This window comes from Scatophagus argus, chromosome 23, assembly GCF_020382885.2.
Source record: "Scatophagus argus isolate fScaArg1 chromosome 23, fScaArg1.pri, whole genome shotgun sequence".
NCBI lineage: Eukaryota > Metazoa > Chordata > Actinopteri > Scatophagidae > Scatophagus > Scatophagus argus.
The window spans coordinates 5259150-5278319 of NC_058515.1; the positions used below are offsets into that span (position 1 = coordinate 5259150).

At 41.7% G+C, this 19170-nt stretch overlaps 3 protein-coding genes across 12 annotated transcripts in view; 1 reads left to right on the top strand and 2 right to left on the bottom strand.

The window, feature by feature from the left end:
• The window catches only part of tdrd7b (tudor domain containing 7 b), a 21212-nt gene extending 17830 nt beyond the window's left edge, over positions 1-3382 (bottom strand). Inside the window, exons 1-2 of one of the 2 annotated variants that reach the window (XM_046380437.1) lie at positions 3255-3382; positions 249-405 (exon numbers count right to left, since the gene is read on the bottom strand). The gene's annotated coding sequence lies outside the window, so the exon portion shown is untranslated. Of the gene's footprint in view, positions 1-248; positions 430-3254 lie in introns of those variants that run through there. The other variant, XM_046380436.1, reaches the window with a different exon arrangement.
• Positions 1129-13641, top strand: LOC124054434 (dynactin subunit 1-like). Of its 8 annotated transcripts, none has more exons than XM_046380426.1 (32): positions 1129-1286; positions 3100-3165; positions 3282-3476; positions 3695-3776; positions 3879-3910; positions 4210-4230; positions 4832-4855; positions 5415-5501; positions 5905-6057; positions 6273-6296; positions 6759-6956; positions 7114-7318; positions 7457-7535; positions 7699-7858; positions 8121-8225; positions 8382-8573; positions 8698-8814; positions 8900-9052; positions 9160-9320; positions 9498-9666; positions 9901-9969; positions 10238-10450; positions 10586-10747; positions 11054-11185; positions 11311-11436; positions 11525-11667; positions 11775-11947; positions 12219-12340; positions 12430-12625; positions 12717-12790; positions 12875-12964; positions 13053-13641. In XM_046380426.1, the coding sequence occupies exons 2-32, from the start codon at positions 3124-3126 to the stop codon at positions 13188-13190; spliced, it is 3837 nt and encodes a 1278-aa protein (XP_046236382.1). In that variant the 5' UTR covers positions 1129-1286; positions 3100-3123; the 3' UTR covers positions 13191-13641. The 8 variants fall into 8 exon arrangements, with proteins under 8 accessions (XP_046236382.1, XP_046236383.1, XP_046236384.1 ...); XM_046380427.1 differs by having other exon boundaries at positions 12222-12340; XM_046380428.1 differs by lacking the exon at positions 6273-6296.
• An 87-nt stretch (positions 13642-13728) lies between these two features.
• On the bottom strand, positions 13729-18773 carry fam113 (family with sequence similarity 113). Of its 2 annotated transcripts, none has more exons than XM_046380438.1 (10): positions 18403-18773; positions 18060-18141; positions 17673-17752; positions 17201-17433; positions 16874-17024; positions 15965-16208; positions 15767-15823; positions 15310-15378; positions 14971-15177; positions 13729-14155 (listed from the first exon to the last, which is right to left on the bottom strand). In XM_046380438.1, the coding sequence occupies exons 1-10, from the start codon at positions 18403-18405 to the stop codon at positions 14007-14009; spliced, it is 1275 nt and encodes a 424-aa protein (XP_046236394.1). In that variant the 5' UTR covers positions 18406-18773; the 3' UTR covers positions 13729-14006. The 2 variants fall into 2 exon arrangements, with proteins under 2 accessions (XP_046236394.1, XP_046236395.1); XM_046380439.1 differs by having other exon boundaries at positions 18024-18141.
• Positions 18774-19170: the final 397 nt, after the last annotated feature.

Here is a 19170-nt window from a genome sequence, read left to right on the forward strand (position 1 = left end):
GCACACAAATGTAGCCTTCATAATAAAACTACAGAGACTTACCGAATACTTTGAATCAGGCATATTAGTCACCCAAACTAACACTTTGAGTATTACTACCGGAAGTACACTTTTGCATACTAACAAACTTTCAAGTCATCCACGCCGGGAGTACAGAAAGAGACAAAACTGACTCTCAGCGAAACTTTTTCCGGGGGTAATTGTTATAAAACACCAAGTCAGTATGAAACCTACGGTAAACATTCTACCTTGCTCTAAACCGACAGTGATGCTGAAGTCAGGACCTGGTCCAGTCGCTGTCAGTGCTGTCAACGCCACAGGGCTGAGCTGCGGCCGGAGGTCTGTCCCCGGAGTGTCTGCCAGCCGGTCCAGGCACAGCCTCTCCTCCGCCACCTGATTGGTCGGCTGTGTATGGGACTTTGGCTAATTACATGTCAATATGCACCCTGAGACCGAAGCACGAGACAAGGGACACAACTCCCATCCAACCTCAACCAATGATCATTGACGTTACTTTTTCTGCAATAATATTTACTAGACCCGAATGTCTACTATATTCAGTTTTATCACACAGTTTGCTCCTCTGGTATTCCTAAAAATACGCATAAACAAACAAATATTTTAAATATATAAATTAGGTATGAATCTAAAAATTGTTTACCTCGCTGAATAACCCTTCCTTTTCTTCTCTCTTCTTGTAAAGGAGTCTAGTTAGTAATCCAAAGGCTGCTTTAAAAACATCAGATAATATTCATTAATACCTTCATGTGTTACTTTTATCTTTGCCTCTGATCAACAGTGTTGTTTTGGCCACTGTTTATGTCTGTTCTTCTCATCCATATATAAGTTCCAATCTCAGTAAACAAACAACTGCAGAATTGCTTCGGGTATGTATAAAGTCAGAAAGTCATAATGACAATATCTGACTTAAAAAAACAAGCTTAGATTCTCAAGAGGAAGAAGAAACTCTCACGAAGACTTGCAAAAGAATAATGAAATGTTCAAAAAAGGAAGAGGGCCCTCTTCATCGCAAATGTGGAATGGGCTCCAAGGTTGATTAAGTAAAATATACCGTTTAATTAAAGAATATTTCTATCCACCAGGGGCGCTAATGTACATGTACACTTGTGGTCGGTCAGGCAGCCGGAAGTGATCTGTCAAATAACGGAAGACAATACCGGATTTCTAAGCTGGGAAACCAGAAAATAACAGAAGGATCATTGTCTGTATGAGCATCTCAAGTAGCTAACGTTACATTTAAAGACAGCAATCTCTGTGTATGCCAGGTAAGATAAATTGCAAAGTACAGATAGTTTATGTTAGCTTCTTTCCGACTTGCTTGCTGTTCAATTTTAACGTTAGCTACAAAGCTAATCTAGCTAGTTGGCTAGCTAATTTGTGCTGTTTTAACTAGCCAAGTTAAAGGGCAAAGTAAAGCTTAAGTTATTTTAAATTCATTTTGCCTAAAGCAGTGTTACTATTCTTTTTGAACAGTTTAACAATGCGGAAACGTTAAAGCACCGTATCTTACAGATGTTTCATGACATTTCTCCCTATTGCACTTTGTCCACCCTCTTCTGACGTAAAGCTGCTGGGTCCTTGGAATTGAAAATTGACATGTACTGTTTGCAAGTGTCATATATGTAGCGTATATATTGTTTAATATAGCTGTTCAACTGTTTAATCGTGAAGTAAATTTAGCACCCCGTTCTCGCTAATAATAATGTTATTAAAAGATGAAATATTAATTATCGTTAGCCAGTGTTTGCTGGTGACTGATTGCTGAATAAACGAGTTAGTTTGTTACATGTTACGCTGTGTAACTCTGGGGAATGGGGATAATATATTAAATGAAGGCAGAAACACAGCAATTTGTCTATAATAGAAGTTAGCGCTACTCAATGGAGTGTTGTATAAATATATAAATGTGGGTCAGTAAATTGATTATCACATCTCTCTTTAAAAATGCTCCATGTAAACTATCAAACTAATGTCCATGTGTTTTCCTGTGGGAAGGCAAGAACTAGATATTCCCCTCCCTCTCATTTCAAATCAGCTGTGACGCTTTGTGATGCACCACATTTGATCCCTCCCTGAAATCACGGTCTTGTGTTGCCCTTTCTCTAAAAAAAAAGAGGAAGGGATGGGACAGTAGAGAAAAATTAGTACTTTAGCCTTATCTTTGTACTGGAGGTGAAACCATCTAACTTGCTATTATGGCTTTGAACAGGCGACATTCTTATACCCCCAGGGTGAGTAACATTCATTATCAACTAGTACAATAATAATAATAATAATAAAATATAATACATCAGTGTAATTTTGATGCAGGTGAACCTATAAAAAGTTAACAAATTGTGGCACTCACCATACAGTAGATGTAGGATTCGCCTTGTTGCATATTTGTTCCTCATCAGAAAAGTGATTAAAATTTGGCTGAATGTAAATATCCTGTAGAGAAGATGAAGTTTGTGTCCTCACAGGAAAACTTTTGTTCCCTTTCCATTGAATTTATTCTGGATAATTCTACAAATCATTCTCTCTATTTCTCTGAAAATAACAGATCATCCTGTATTATCTATTATAACACTTTGATGAACCTTTTCAATTTTTGCCCTGTGGTTTAAAACTGTGAGGCAGCATGAATTCACATGTCCCTACAGCTCTGCAGCCCTAGTTTGTCTTGAATGAGCATCTTTGTGTGAGCAAGACAGGGATATGACTTGCTTATTAGGAAGACTATTATAGTCCAGGACATATGACTGGGTGCATGAGTGTGTTTCTGTGCTTTGCGGCTGTAAGACTCTCATCATTGAATATTATTAATTCCTAAGACTGTTTTTAATAGTTGGAGCGGGGAGAATGATGGGAGACTGTTTTTACACTTAAAACAGTGCTGTTTGGGTCTTTTGCAGGTCTGGTGGACAATATTATAAAATTCTTTGTCAAACATAATCCTTTTTTTAAGATATGTGTCTATTTGACCAAGGTTAAAATAGAAAAATCCTGAGGAATTCTGAAACTTAAACATTCTCTGTTATGCAGTAAGCTTCATATTTCTCCCCACATCTCCCCATCTGTATTTCCCAAATCTTCCAGCTGACCAGCCCACTGATCAGCAAAATGAGCAGCGCAGGAACACTGGAGAGTAGTAGACCTCCAAAGGTGGGTCACTTTTCCAAAAAGAAACAAGCAATTAAGAAATGCGGGGGAAAAAAAACAAATGACTTATCAACTTGTTTGTGATGACTCACCGTCCCTCATCCTTTTGTCTCTCCTAGATTGGCTCTGTAGTGGAGGTGATAGGGAAGGGTCAGCGGGGTACTGTTGCCTATATTGGGGCAACACTCTTTGCCTCTGGGAAATGGGTGGGCGTCATACTGAATGAGCCCAAAGGCAAGAACGATGGCACCGTGCAGGGAAAACGCTACTTCACCTGTGAGGAAAATCACGGGATATTTGTCAGACAATCCCAGGTTGGTGACACAAATGTGTTGTAATGTTAAGATGAATGTACATTGTGCACGTGAGGGTTGGATGATTGTGTAGAGCCTCCTATTACTCTGGTGTATTTTACTCAGTGACTTGAATGGACGGGGGTGGGACAGAGTCACTGTGTCGATAGACCCATCCCTGTTTTTAATGTCTGTTTTGTCCTGATCACAGCCCTGTGTTTCTCTGCCCATCTGCACAGATCCAGGTGGTGGATGAGGGCTCCAGTGCCACCTCACCAGAAACTCCTGACTCAGGCCTGGCAAAGACACTCAGACAAAAAGGTAAGTTTGTACCACAGCTGTGTTTGAAATTCATACTACTGAAACAGAGCAACCCAGTTAATAAAAACAGTATATAATAATTCTGAATTTGTTTCCCTCCAGACATTCCTGAGACTCCCAAAACATCCAAGCAGGTAGGCAGCCATTACTTGGATCTCACTGCTTTTTTTTTGGTCCATTGTCGGTTTCTTAATTGTGTGTTGTTTACATGACTTAGCTTTGAAGATGGTTTAATTACTGTGGATCGTTGAATATGTACTACAAATTTTCAAAAATGTGCTTGTTCATGTATTCCCTCTGCTAAAGGGAATTACTGACAACTTAAGTTAAAAATTTTGGAAATTTCCCCAAATGTTCCTTTTGTTTCTTTTCTGCACAATGCAAATGAATTTCTGTTTTGCCTCATTTTTGTTTTTCTAAACACTTTTTGCAGACACCTGCGAACGTTAAGAAGGTAGAAATATTTAAATTCAGCACATTTGCTTTCACCTTGGTTGTTAATCCCACTAACATGGCTACTCATCTTTTGCATTCAAGTTCGCCTTTTACCTGTTGATGTTTGCACAGGGCATAAAGACATCACTTTTCATTGATAGGTGTCATTTTCACAGTATTTTCTCTTGATTTTCTGTGGATGCACTCCCATTTTGGACATTAGATGTTGTTTATTTGCTCACTGCCTTCTGGTTCAGGTATCCAGCCAGCATATTTAGAGGTCAACATTTTAAGAGTTTTGAGGTCATGATAGTGTCTTTGTCACTCCTCACAACCCAGTGATGTTTGCACACTCTTTTAACGCTGTTGCATGAGTTCACATTTTATTCTGCTCCTATGGCTTGAGTCATCTCGTGTAACATTTTTTTTAAAATCGTGCATGCAGCAGTCAAAAGCTATGATCAGTGGATATAAGCTAACAGTGGTTCTTAATGTGCTGCTAATCTCTTATCATGCTTCACCACTGGGCTGTGTGTGTGTATGTTTGTGTGTGTGTGTGTGTGTGTGTGTGTGTGTGTGTCCATCCCTCTCTTTGCAACTCACCTCTTCCTGTCCTCCAGTCCTCTACCCGCCGCTCTGCCAAGGTGAGCTTGTTAACAGCTGACAGGGGAGGTCAAATGACTTTAAGACAGCAACTGATTCCAAAAAGTTCTGTTATTTAAATGTTCCAACTTTTTGAGGATGCTAGCCAGTCAAATTAAATCAAGGGCACATATTCAGGCGTTTGAACTGTTTTCAAAGGCCATACATTTTGGTGTAGCAAGATAAGAAGTGCATAGTTGTCCTCAGACTATGGCAGAGAGAAGGTATTCAGTCTAAACTGGCCTTAAGACTGTAATAAGGATATCAAAAGTGTTTTGATGGTGGCAATTATGCCTTGTGATGCATAATTTTTTTTCTAACTTATTTCTAAAATGCTGGTTGTATTCTCTACACTTGCACAAATGTCATGTACAGTATGAGAATGATCTCAATAGGATGGTGGTATAACTGACTTGTTACTTACTGGTTAATTAAAGAATATTAATAAAAAACAGGACCACCAAGGTTTGTTTCTGTAGCATCAGGATAACTTCCTGCAGTTGAGCTTTCTGAATATCTCCTGAGAGTCCTAACACGGTCTTTATGATCGCACTATGGCAGTGGAGCACTCCGAGCCGCCTGATGCCTGCCACCTCCCTCCCCTCCCTCTTGGTACGACCCCCCGGCCGCATCAGCCTATCGCTTATGGTACGCTCTGTCACATAGGGGTACCTCACCTGTTACCTCAGAGGGAGTGATGATTTCATTTGTCACTGAAAACTGGTGGGGGTTTTTTTCTGCCCTTCAGTGCACGGGTGCAGAGTTCTTCCGCATACACAAACTTAAAATGGCGCCTGTGAGGGAAACTAAGAGCTGAAATGTGTGGTCTTCCTGGAAGATACTTTCTATTCAAGCTATGACAAGATGAATCCGGCAGCACAGCATATAACACGGCATGTTCACACTCTTGTGTTGGGTTCACAAGCACGCGTTTTAATTATGGGATTGTTTACTGACACTCAAATACTTAGCACCACAACATCTCACCTTTCTTCCTCTGTTTCTTACCTCATTTTCTCCCTCTCCAAAATATGCGCCTGTTGGTCAAAAGGCATCTCGTGAGAGCCTGTCGTCTTCTCTGTCCGGTGATGTCAGCGAGGCGGGCCTCTCCTCCATCCAGGGTGCACTGGGAGCTCCTGTCATGCCTCAGCCCAGTGGGTCACCAGCAGCAGCGGCAGCCCCGGTCCCAGCTACACCAAGCAAGGTGGGTCACTCGCAATCAAGAGAGACAATTTTCATGTTAGCACAACTGTAAATATGCCCATAAAGACCTATGACCGAAAGGTTTTTAGTCTCACATTCCATATCGTCATGTGGAATTCATTACAATATCGCCAGTACAAAAGCACAACATTTCCATCCTGTTCGTCATTTTAATGAGCTTGTCCCATTTCATCCATGTTGTCATTGTTCGACCAGGTGGAATCTGCCATTTCCAAGCAGGTAGAGTTTTCCAATGGCTACATGCATGCTGATGGTACCTGGCATGAGTTTACTAACAAACTCATAACATCCAAGGGCAGAATGACCTTCAGCACACCCTTTCATGGTTAAATGTGCTTTTATAATGTAAATAGTGGTGTTGATGCATGGTTTTACCTTCTGAGACACTGAATGAATTACTCAATTGCAACATTCCAGGGAATGCATTAATCTTTCTTCACTGCTCTGTTTTACCCTGAGGTTCCTGTTGAGGGGGGTTAATTCCCAGGTTAAAATCAACTGAAAAAATTATGTGGATTTGAATTTGGCAAAAAATTTCAAACATCAGCGTTTTAGTTCCGTTTCTTAAAAACGTAGGACATAAATAAAGTCCAGTTAATTCTATGCATTTGCTGAAGGCACTGCATTTAAACTGTCCTCTCGCTTCTTCCATCCATCCATCCATCCATCCATCTATCTCAGGAGGAGGAATCACTGCGAGCTCAGGTCAAGGACCTGGAGGAGAAACTGGAAACGCTGAAGATGAAGCGGACGGAGGACAAGGCCAAGCTGAAGGAGCTTGAGAAACACAAGATCCAGCTGGAGCAACTTCAGGAGTGGAAGAACAAAATGCAGGAGCAACAGGCTGAGCTGCAGAAACAACTCAAAGAGGCCAAGAAGGTACACAGAAAATAAAGTGCTAGTCTGAGTTACAGAGTTATCAAAGTATGAAATGAACAATATGAAATGACTGATATTTTACAAGCCTGTAAGAATGAAAGAAGCAGCTCAACTGTCATGATTTTCTTGAGTTTGAATTCCTACATTCTCCCCTCAGGAAGCCCGTGAGGCACAAGAGGCCAAAGACCGCTACATGGAAGAGATGTCGGACACGGCTGATGCCATAGAGATGGCCACATTGGACAAAGAAATGGCTGAAGAGCGGGCGGAGTCCCTGCAAGTGGAGGTTGACACTTTGAAAGAGAAAGTGGAGGAACTCTCCATGGACCTAGAGATCCTTCGACATGAGATTTCAGAGAAAGGTTTTTACTTAAATCAGGCATCTGTAATATCTCTCCCTCTTTCTGTGTTCTTGTCATGTCTTCAGATTTCACATCTTCTTTTTATTGTATAATGTTTTGCTTTCTCTCACTACATTGCCTTTTCTTTCTTTCCTCCAGGCTCAGATGGTGCCGCCTCAAGTTACCATGTCAAACAGTTGGAGGAGCAGAATAGCAGACTAAAGGAGGCACTGGTTCGGTCAGTCAAATGTCTAAAAAGTGTTGTTTCATTATAAAGAAAATTAAAAAAAGAAAAAAAACATCCTCAAGAGGGTCCTTGAAGAACATGTCTTGACTGGAGTTTCAGCAGTTTTAGAAAAAACAAAAAACATAGTTGTTTTATTTGTCCTTTTTCTCCACAGGATGCGCGACTTGTCTTCTTCAGAGAAGCAGGAGCATGTGAAGCTGCAGAAGCACATGGAAAAGAAGAACTCAGAGCTGGAGACTCTGAGGACTCAGATGGAAAAACTGCAGGATGAGGTCAAGCAGGCGGAGGCCACTATAGATGAACTGAAGGAGCAGGTAAAGTCAGCGAGAAGGACAAAAAAAAAAGGATGAATATGATTAAAGAGAGGAAGTCTCTGAAGCACCTGCAGTGCTACCTCCAGAATGAATATAAATATAAAAGAAACAAAGTCAAATATAGTTATTAATAGAAAAGATTAAGACTGAGGCTCGTAGTCTGGACATTTAAAAGAAACACTAGGATGTTCTTGTTTGTTTGCCATCTGAGAATTTAACCATCGATATATGCTTGCCTTGTGTATGTGTGTATTTATATCAGGTGGATGCCGCTCTGGGGTCAGAAGAGATGGTGGAGACACTGACAGAGAGGAACCTTGACCTGGAGGAGAAAGTCAGAGAACTAAGAGAAACAGTCACTGATTTGGTCTGTACAGCTGTATTTATGAACCCTATCTTCATTATAAACAACACAGATGCTTCTATTTCCTAAGCAATGCAAACGTTGTTTGTACTGTGGAAGTATTCAAAGAAAAGTACAAATTTAATCAGAAAATTACCTCTAACTTTCGTGCAACAACAGGAGGCCATCAATGAGATGAACGATGAGCTCCAGGAGAACGCCCGGGAGACTGAAATGGAGCTGAGGGAGCAGTTGGACCTGAGTGGAGCAAAGGTCAGAGAGGCTGAGAAAAGGGTGGAGGCTGCTCAGGAGACTGTTGCTGATTACCAGCAGACTATCAGCAAATACAGAGATCTCACTGCTAGACTGCAGGTGGGTGGAAAGTAGAGAAACACACACAGGAAAATAGGAAATAATCAGAAGATGTACCCTGGATGAGGAAGCACTGTGGGGCTACATTTTGTGACACCATGTGTGCTTTTTCCATGTGCACCAGGAGGCCAACAGGGAGCTGATCAGCCAGCAGAATGCAAATGCTGAACAAATTCAACAGCCTCCCGCTGAACTATTTGACTTCAAGATTAAGTTTGCAGAAACCAAGGCTTACGCCAAGGTAGGAAACCTTCATATGTTACTGTGCCAGGAATGGTGACCGCTAAGAGTTTTTCACCTTTGAGGCTTATAATCTTTGTGCCTAGGCTATCGAGATGGAGCTGAGGAAAATGGAAGTGGCTCAGTCAAAGAGACAGGTATCCCTCCTCACCGCCTTCATGCCGGACTCCTTCCTTCGTCACGGCGGAGATTATGACTGTATTCTGGTCCTTCTGCTCATGCCTAGGCTTATCTGCAAGGTATGACGCCATGTATGAGGGCATTTGTGAGTGATACATAAGTGAGTACGACCCAGTTTTGTTTCTCTAACCAATTCTTCTGTATGTATGTGTCCTTTACCTGGTAGGCTGAGCTGATCAGTAAACAGGCACAGGAGAAGTTTGACTTGAATGGGAACTTGGCCCAGGGGGCAGGGCTGAGAGGACCTCCAGGAGAGCAGCGCAGCTTTGCCTCAGGACTGGTGTACTCGCTCAGCCTGCTGCAGGCCACTCTGCACAAATATGAACAGTGAGCACAGCAGCTTCATTCATGTGTCAGAAATAAAATGTGGTCACTGAACTTTTGAATTGTGTCAGCTACAAAATATAGTTAAAAAGTAGTATATTTCTCAAGAAAAAAAAAATTCAAACTGTTGCTGTGATATTGTAAACCTAATCTTTTCCCTCTTCGTTGCTCTGGTTGTAGGGCTCTGAGTACCTGCAGCGTAGAAGTTTTCAAACGCATGGGTACACTGTACTCTGAAATGAGCTTCCACGAGCGCTCTCTGGATTATTTCATCGACCTGCTGCATAAAGATCAGCTAGATGAGACTATTCAGGTGGAACCTCTGACTAAGGCAATCAAGTACTATCAGGTAACAATATAATGTGGTATTATATTTAAACTAGAGTTTTAACTAGAGCTTTGTCTCAATACTCAGGCTCAATCAAGTGTATAGATTCACAGTCTAAACTAAAAAAGGAAAAATAAAAACGAGTCCAGTCTATCTCCTGAACATCATTATGTCTTCAGATCTTTCATTGTGCAATTTTGATTGAATAGAATCTTTTCTTAAAAATGAATGTTTTCTCACTGTTTTGGCTTCCAGCAACTGTACAGCGTCCATCTGGCAGATCACACTGAAGATTGCACAGTGCAGCTGGCCGACCACATTAAGGTACTTTGAGCTTCTTCTTCCTTACTGACTCAGAGCTTAAAGAATCCTGGGTTCTTACTTTACATCTGTAAATAGAAGATACATTTCCATGCAGTTATCAATGTCAAAATCTCGAAGAAATAAGCAACAATTTGATTGCTTAAAATCTTTCATGACATTTTTTTTCTCAAAGAAGAAATATTAAATGCAGAAAAGCACAAGGCAAAGTGAAACCTGAATGAGAATGTGGTAATAAAGTTTCCGAAACTTGCCACCCTCTCACCTCCAGTTCACCCAGAGTGCCCTGGACTGCATGGGAGTGGAAGTGGCTCGTCTGCGGGCATTCCTTGCTGCAGGTCAAGAGAGCTCTGGCCTCACTATCCTTCTGAAGGACCTGGACACTTCCTGCTCTGATATCAGACAGTTCTGTAAGAAGATTCGCCGTCGCATGCCTGGAACAGATGTAGTTGGAGTTCCCGCTGCTCTCAATTTTGAACCACAGGTGTGGGATACAGAAACAAATATGCAGACAACTTGGAAGCTTTTGCTTTTGTCTTACACAATGATCACTGATCCACAAAGGCGCATACAAATTGACTGACCTATAATGTATATATGTTTATACATGACTTGACAGGTGTCTGAGATGCTGACGGAGTGCAGGCGCCAGCTGACCCGTGTGGTGGCTGTGCTGCAGGAGGTTGCTGCAGCTGGAGCTCAGATGATCGCTCCACTAGCAGAACAGGAGGGACTCAACGCTCTAAAACTGGAGGATATCGCCTGCAAAGCTGTTGAACAGGTAGGCATCGGTCAATAATCATGCATTACTTGCCTGACAAGTCTTGACACAGAAACAATGGCCCATTTGTCACTGACAGTTTTAATTTGTTTGGTTTAAATGGAGCATGATAGTCACGAATGCTCTCAGCAAAATTTGTGAATCAATAGTTGGAGATTATTCTCATAATTTCCAGACTCTCATATACGAGATACAAATTGTGAAAACAGCATGTTCTCTGTTCTGAGTATTCCTTTTTTGAGAAGTCAGCATAGGTGGTTCGTTTACAGCACTATTAGTATCTAAATCTACACTCTTTTCTCCAAGATGTATGGTTCTCATGCCCTGAATGGCCCAGAGTGTCTGCGTCAGTCCTGCAGCTCCATCATCACCACCATGAACAAAATGGCCACAGCCATGCAGGAGGGAGAGTATGATGCCGACAAACCACAGGGCAAGGTACATGTATTTAACTTCCTCGCATTGATGTATCATATAGTTCACTCACTGAAATCCAAGCATACTTCTGCCTTTATTATTTCTTCCCTGATCCAATACTTACTATTCAATCATGTCCCTCTCAGACTCCTCCAGTGGAGATGAGAGCGTCCACAGTTAGGGCTGAGATGACTGACGCCGAAGGTCTAGGAGTGAAGCTGGAAGACAGAGAGACGGTCATCAAGGAGCTCAAAAAGTCACTCAAGATCAAGGTGTTGCACTCAAACACCTCTGACAAAAACCACTCAATGTTTTTCCATTAAGTGAAGAGTTCTAGATAAGCATGGCTCTCTGTTCCAGGGCGAGGAGCTGAGCGAGGCCAACGTCCGTCTGAGCCTGCTGGAGAAGAAACTTGACACCTCCACCAAAGACGCAGATGAACGGGTGGAAAAGATTCAGACCAAACTGGACGAGAACCTCGCTCTGCTTAAGAAGAAAGAAAAGTAAGAACAGCAAAGAAGGAAACGGAAGAAAAGAATACATTTCAACATTGGAAACAAATTTCACATCTTGCTTTTCATCACTCACCATCCTCTCTGCTGATGTGTAGGGAGTTTGAGGAGACGATGGATGCTCTTCAGGCCGATATCGACCAGCTTGAGGCCGAGAAGGCAGAGCTAAAACAACGCATTAATAACCAATCAAAGGTGACCATTGAAGGCCTGGTATCGAGAGGCCCACCTGGCTCGGGAATTGCTTCCATTGTTCAGGGATCTGCAGGAGGTGAGCTAGTGTGTGGCTACGGTCGCTTTCTGAAAGCAGATCATAGTATTGTCATTTTATGTTCATCCACAGGATGTGATGAATTAAACCTTCTGAAAAGAAGTTTGAACCAGCTGGTAATGAATGTTTTGACTGTATAAGGTGTAATCATACTACAGCAACAGCAGCAAATGTGTTATTCATACCAGAAACCAGTGTGACTTTGGGAATACCATATCTCCAGGTTTCAGGCATGTCCAAATGATTGAATGTCTCACCCTTCTCTGCCCAGCAGGTTTGCCTCCATCCATGGCAGGACCAGTCCAAGTAGTGGACTCTCCTCTCCTCAGGCAGCAGGTTGAAACACAGAGACTGGGCATTAAACACCTCAAGAATGAAAACAACAGACTCAAGGTGCCACCACTCTTGGTATTTTTGTCTTGGGGAAATTATGCTTGCTGACTAAAACCTGGTAATACTAAGAGACTATATTTGACTTATAGGCCGAGAAGATGAGAGCCCAGCTAGCCTCACTGCCTCCACTCTGCCCTGCTAAACTACCACAAGTGTCCAAAGAAAGCTCCATGCCACCCGAAGGACTGAACACAGGCATCTATCGGAGGACGGACCAACTGCTGGCAACCCTTCTCAAGCTGAGTGCGGAGGTTAAAGTAGTGGACGTCACCGGGAAGACGTCGGGTGTGTTTCGGTTTCAAGATTTCCTCATCTTTACGTGTGTGTGTGTGTTTATTGCAGTTCTCAGCTGGCTCACTTTCTATCTTTCTTCCAGTCAGTGCCAGCGCTCAGCTACTGGAGCAGACAGCTCGACTGCAGAACCTCAGCGATGCTCTGGACAAACTCAAGGTAACAACTTCAGAATTCTATCTATTCTCCTTGCCATGTCAGTAAACTGACACCTATTTTTTTTTGTTAACTTTTCCATTTCAGGGAGAAATAGCTGAACATGTAGTCTCATATCAGCCTGGGGCAAAGGCTTCATCTGATTTCGCCACCTTCCCAGTCTCCTCATTCATTAAGGTAAAACCACACAGGATACTGTATGTTGGCTCTACATTTTCTCTTCTTTACTACGTGTTCTTACACGTACAAATGTGTTGTTTCCTAGGCTAAGGAAGAGAAACAGGGAAGAACAGTGTTTGTAGGCCGTGTTGGTATTCCATGCACTCCTGGACAGGAACAAGTCCACCGCCTCGTCCTGTCACAGCAGCAGCTGCAGCAAGTGCACCACCTCCTCTTGGCCTAAGACAGCACGCCATCGGCCCACAGCCACGATTGACATGAAGAAAAGCTTTCGGTCTTTGTTTTCATTCCAGCTTTCATTTCCTTTCATTCTTTATTTATCACTTTTGCTTTTCACTATTCTCAGGAAACTTTATCCAATATTTGTTAACAATATAGCACTAATAAAACCGAGGCACAGCAATGTCTTTCTATTGACGTAAAACTGATCAGTGTTTGATAATTTTGAATGAAGTCCAAATGGATTTGACTCCTGAATGTCACATTATGAAGGTGTCCAGTTTTCATCACTGAAACAGTTTGTATGCACCAATATAACAGCATCTTTGTGGAAAGGGGGAAAACTAGCAGCTTTACTTTATACTGCCCTGCCCCGGCCCTGCCCTGCCCTGCCCCCCCTGTATCTTTTGTATTTGTAGTCAACCAATAAAAGCCAGCAGTTCAATTCGGAGCAAGAAATGTCTGTTTTGATTTATCAGTGTCAAAGGTGATGTTTTTTTTTTTTTTTTTTACTTTAAGTCAAAAAAAAAAAGAGTCTGTTCTTGAAATCTTAGTATCAACTTTAATAGAACACGGTACCTGACATATTTAAAGCGCAGGATTATAAAAGCTTTGAAATCAAAAATATTTACTTTTTTTTTCTTTTTTTTTTAGTATCAAAGAACAGATTCAAAACTAGAAAGTTCAAACAACTAAAAAGTTAACCTGCTGATTACAAGTCTGTTTGAACATAGACAACTGCTATGAACACAATGTACCGCAGATGTACACAATAAGTGGACTCTGACCATGTGAAAATTCTTGCACAACACCCTGCGCTTCAGTAGTAGCGGCCATGACGCTCGTACTGACTGGGTCTGTGATGGGTGTATGGAGCGTAGTGGTGTCTGGTGTGACGGCTCCTCATCACATCGTAATGATGGCGCTCTTTGTAGGGCTCAAAGTGGTGGGGAGGCCTGTAGTTGAAATCTGCAGAACATACAGAGCGTGTTAACAGGCTCTAGAGCAAATACAGCACCTCAAAGACACTCTGGGTAACCAGAATAGAGGCCTGTACTACAAAACAGGACTTAAGGTTAGTGAGGCTGTTTCAGGGTTAGGATGGTGGTTCACTTCCTAAATGGCTACATTACTGTGGTGACATCTGTTTGGGAGCAGGTTATGTTTGAAATAACAAGCCTGCTAACCAGTCAGTTCTCAGGAAAATTATACTTCAATTTATAGAAGATCCAGCTCAATGTTCAGATCATGAGAGGTGTAGTCTTGTGTAGACTGAAGGAACTGATTAAAGCACTAAAGCCATGTTCTTGTTGTATAAAAGTATCTATTTCTATTATGTATTGTTCCTTTTGCCCCCTAAGTCCATTTGACGCTGTTAGACAGCTGAAAGAATAAGGCTAAAATCATCATAAACAACATTACTGTAGCCTGCGTTTAAGCAACACATCAATTTACTGGAATGCACATTATATATAGTTAGAAATAAAACAGGCTGTTTTGCTGCCAATAGACCTGTCTTATTTACAGTCATTTGCTCCAAACACCACCTGTTTTGTGTGAATGTGCTCATGGAGAAGGAAAACCCAGGATAATCTGCTGATACCCTGGCTATGCTGAACTTGCTTTGTAGTGCTAAGTCTAAGGGTCTTGATTTTGAATACTTTCACAGCAGTCCAGAGTGAAATTTGACTGTGATGGTCTGGTTTAAGGAAAAAAAAAAAATATTATCATCTCAAATCCGTATTGTCACTTTGCCACATTCACACCACTGTCTACACACTTACCATTTCCAACCCATCCGTATGCATGTTTATGTCTGTGGTATGGCAGGTGAAGCAGTGGTGGGAGAGCAGGTCCGCTAGGTCTAGCAGCCTTACGGTGATATTTTCGTGACTTCCGGTTGTCCTCATCGAAGTCCAAGTAGCCAGAACAGAGGGAATCACTGACGAACTCCTCGCTGTAGCCGTTGTAATATCCCCTTGATGGGTGTTCTGAGACAAGAGAGGGATGGAGGGAGAGAAGGATTTTTTTAAGTTATTTTATTTCCATCTGCAAACAAAACAGTTAAATATGAAGCAAATACCTTTAAAAAAAGGTGAGGGTGCAGATGTTTTACATCTTACCTTTGTTGGACCAGCAGCTGGTAACACGAGGGTGGACATAGTTGGACACGCTCTCCATGCGACATCCTCCTAGAAAAGCAGCATAACTTGTATCAGTAAATGGTGAGAACCGAGGGAAAGACTGACACTGATTTACAAACTAAACTACTACTACTGACCTAAAGTACAAAATAAATAAAATGCCAACATTCCACATGAGAATCTCAAACATCAGTTGAACACTGCGCATTATGTTGCTACACAATTCTAACTGTCCAGTAATTTTAACAAGGCTTCGTTCAAATATTATGAACAGATATGTAACTGATTTGGTACTACAGATCGATAATGAAGACACCTCCAAACACAACACTGCAATGGTAGGAAAGCCAACCACGCTTGCCAATGCCAAGTGGTTATTGTGATTTATTTGACCCACATTTCCAAAACAAATTATCAGCATCTTCTGTTTTCTTACCTGCATGTTTAGCAGCATGTCTGTGAGGTGGTTGCTTATCAGCGACTTCAGCATACTCTAAAAACCACAAACTTGTGTCAGCCTAATTTAATCAAAGAAATTCCTTTGACAAAGGTCATTATTTCGGTATGCCTCAACAGCACCAAGTCCTGTCTTAAAGTCTATATTTAATTGTCTGTGTGTGGTTTTCATCCTCACCAACAGTCACTGGACAGGGCATGATGACACCCCAGGCCTGTGCAGTGTGCTGTAACAGCAGAGAGGTTATCCGGCGGTGGGCGAGGGCGTTCCAGTGGACTCCATCCTTGGTGCGATGGCGCAAGGAGAAGCGGAACTGGAAGTGAAGGTCTAACACATCTATCCCGTAAGAGTCAGCCAGATTCCCGCTGTAGAAGTTGGCTTCAATCACGTCGTGACGCAGCTGGGGAGCCTTGTGCTCAATCTGAGGTGGTGAATGCAGAGCAAAAATGACAATGTTTGCCCTGGCTGGCACAAAACAGCACACAAGCGGAGCCAGTAAATGTCAGTGCTCAAGGGGACGAGTGTTGTCCATGACCACAGTAGCAAACAAATATGGCATCTGTGGAAGAATGTGTACTGCCATACCTGCTGCACAGAAGAAAGAAGTCAAAGTTTTGTAAGCATGCCAGTGCACAAATTTGAACATGTAGCATCGCTAAACTGGTTAGTCATGGTTGTTTTGAGTGGAAATGAACCAAAATAGAAGGGGCTAGCTTTTTCTCTGTTTTTTATCCACAGGTTTTGTTTTCATCCACCTGTTCAAATAACACAAATCTCCTGTCTGAATTTCTGATTCTAGAGAGCCCAAAGAGGACAGTTTGTCCACCTGGAGACCTTTCGGCTCCTTTGGTTGCTGTGCTGCTGACAGGACAGCTGGTTCTGAGGGTGGCGACTCTGCTACCGAAAACCGAGTCAGTGTGGACTGAACTAGTGTACGCCTCAGTAGTGGTCATGCAACACTGACGTCTCATTACTTTTTCAAAATAATCAGTAGTGATAGTTTTATGAAAGACTGCGAGTCAGTTTGACCCTACAAGACCAAATGACCATGTTTAATTATGATGCACATGGGTGGGGATGGCATACCTCAGGCACCAGGAAACCACCTTTAATCCTCTCTGCTAAGGGCATGGTGAGGTTCCATATGACCAGGGTCTCCTCAGGCAGAATCCCATTGAGCTCGACAAAGAACTTATGCAGGTTCTCCTTGTAGACATCAATCCAATTGGAAGAGTATCTACAAACCGAACACAGATAGAGACATACCTGTGAGACCCCAGAGGTGTGGATGAAACATAGCTTTGGCCTACCCAAACACACACCTCAAGCCCTTGAGTTACTTAGCTATCTCATCATACTAAATCACTTTAGATTAGATAAACACTTTATACAAATTCAAAAATCTGGACCCACCTTGAAATATCCCAAACACAGGAGTTGACAATGACTATATCTGGTGTCAAGCCGCGGCGAAAGTCTTCCAGGATGCTCTGCATGTAGCGAGAGTAGATTCGCGTCACAAAGTAGAAGCGGACAAGGTGGTGGGCGGACTGGAACTGACGAACCTCCCGGTACTCCGTTCCGTTGTGCATATGACCTAGACAACCGCCTTCCACCAGGCTGTCCTGTTCGAAGCTCATCTCACCCTGAAGGAGAGAGTGAGGACAACAGGAGCAAAAGATTAAAGATAAAACTAATAACTTCAATATAGTTTAACTTGAGACCCAGCGTAAACAAGTCAAATGATGAAAACATGTTCCAAGTGGAGTAATGTTGCAACACTGAACTTCTTGAGATCACGACTTTTAATATAGTAAACAAAAACAACAATTTCACCTTATTTTTTATCAGCGTGAAGATACTGGCCCCCCCGAACATCACTTACCTTGCTTTTGAGTTGATGTACATTAAGATATTTCTCCTTCTGCAACAGCAGAACAAGGTCTTTATACACAGACCGCTGAACTGGGGATGAGACACAGACAGCGTTACAAAGGGCAGCATAAAAAGCTGACCCATGCTCACAACCGAGCGATCCAGTTCCAATAATGCTCACAGATCAGATTTCTCCTGACTGTAGAAAATCAACAAATGGATGGTCAACAAAACCAGCCAAAAGGCAACTGGAGGAGTTAACCTGCCTGCAAACTCATTCCACAGCAATGAGATGAAATTTCGATTTTGTTTTTGTTTATTTATTAAATGGACTGTCGTTAAACTTTTAAAACATACTTACTCGAAAATGAGAAAGTGACCTGAAGTGATTACTCACTGGAGTCTCCCAGCACCACAATGAACTTGTTGTGGAGCAGCTGACTGGCCTGCTGCTGGCTCACACGCTTCATTATCTCCTGCTGTTAAGTACAAGGCCAAACTTTTTGATTAAAATATCGTGAAAGGTTAAGGTCCACCTAAACATGACATTAATATGGTTGCTTTTACAAGGGGAGCATCACTAAGCTGAGATGGCCTCTGATGGCCACATCAGCTTTTAGCCTTAAGTTAGCAATTGTGGCTTTGATATGAGCTTTTATTACTTCATTAGAATCGGTATACTAATAAACCAGCCAATTAATTAGCTGGTTTTAGCTTTGGTTAAGATGACATACACTTACCATTGCTGAATTTAAGGATAACTTTCAGAGGTCAACTACTAACGCTAGCTATTCGTCTGTCCTGATGATGACACCTTGAGTTTGTTTTTAAATCTCGTTGTTGTCCGACACTTTGAAAAAAGGTATCATTGCTGTTAGGATGTTTTCTAGGACCAGCGAACAAACTCCTATTGCAACTCGAAAAAGCCAAAAATTATAGTACTTGTTTCATTTTGTGAGATTAGCATAAAAATTTGTACTAATTCCTCCTCTCTGCCGCTATTTGTACAGACAGGTGGTTCCCATTTAGTGATACTTTTAAAGACCCGTCGGAAAAATTACAATGTTCGTGCGCGCTTTGAATCACAGTCTCGCGAGGTTATCCCACACGACAAAAGAAGTAGTAATCACGAATAGCCCATATGATTTAAATGTTATAGTTACATTTCCTTTAAAAGCTATAACTGCAAAAATGTAATACAATTCCAACGGCATTTGTTTAATATAATAATGTTTAATATTTTGCATACGTCTTTAAATGATCAATCAATAATTTACTTAGAATTGAATTAGAATTGCTAAATTAAGCCTTTTCAGTGTAACTTTTTGCCTTTACTTGTGTTTCATACTCTCTGTGATATTGTATGTGTCATCAAATTTATTTTAATGGCACCTCCTGGGATACCTTACATTTTACATTATGAGTTTTTTTATTATTATTTATTTTATGGTAATTTGTTTAAACACATCAGAATTGTATAGTATTATAATTTAAGTCCTTCACATATC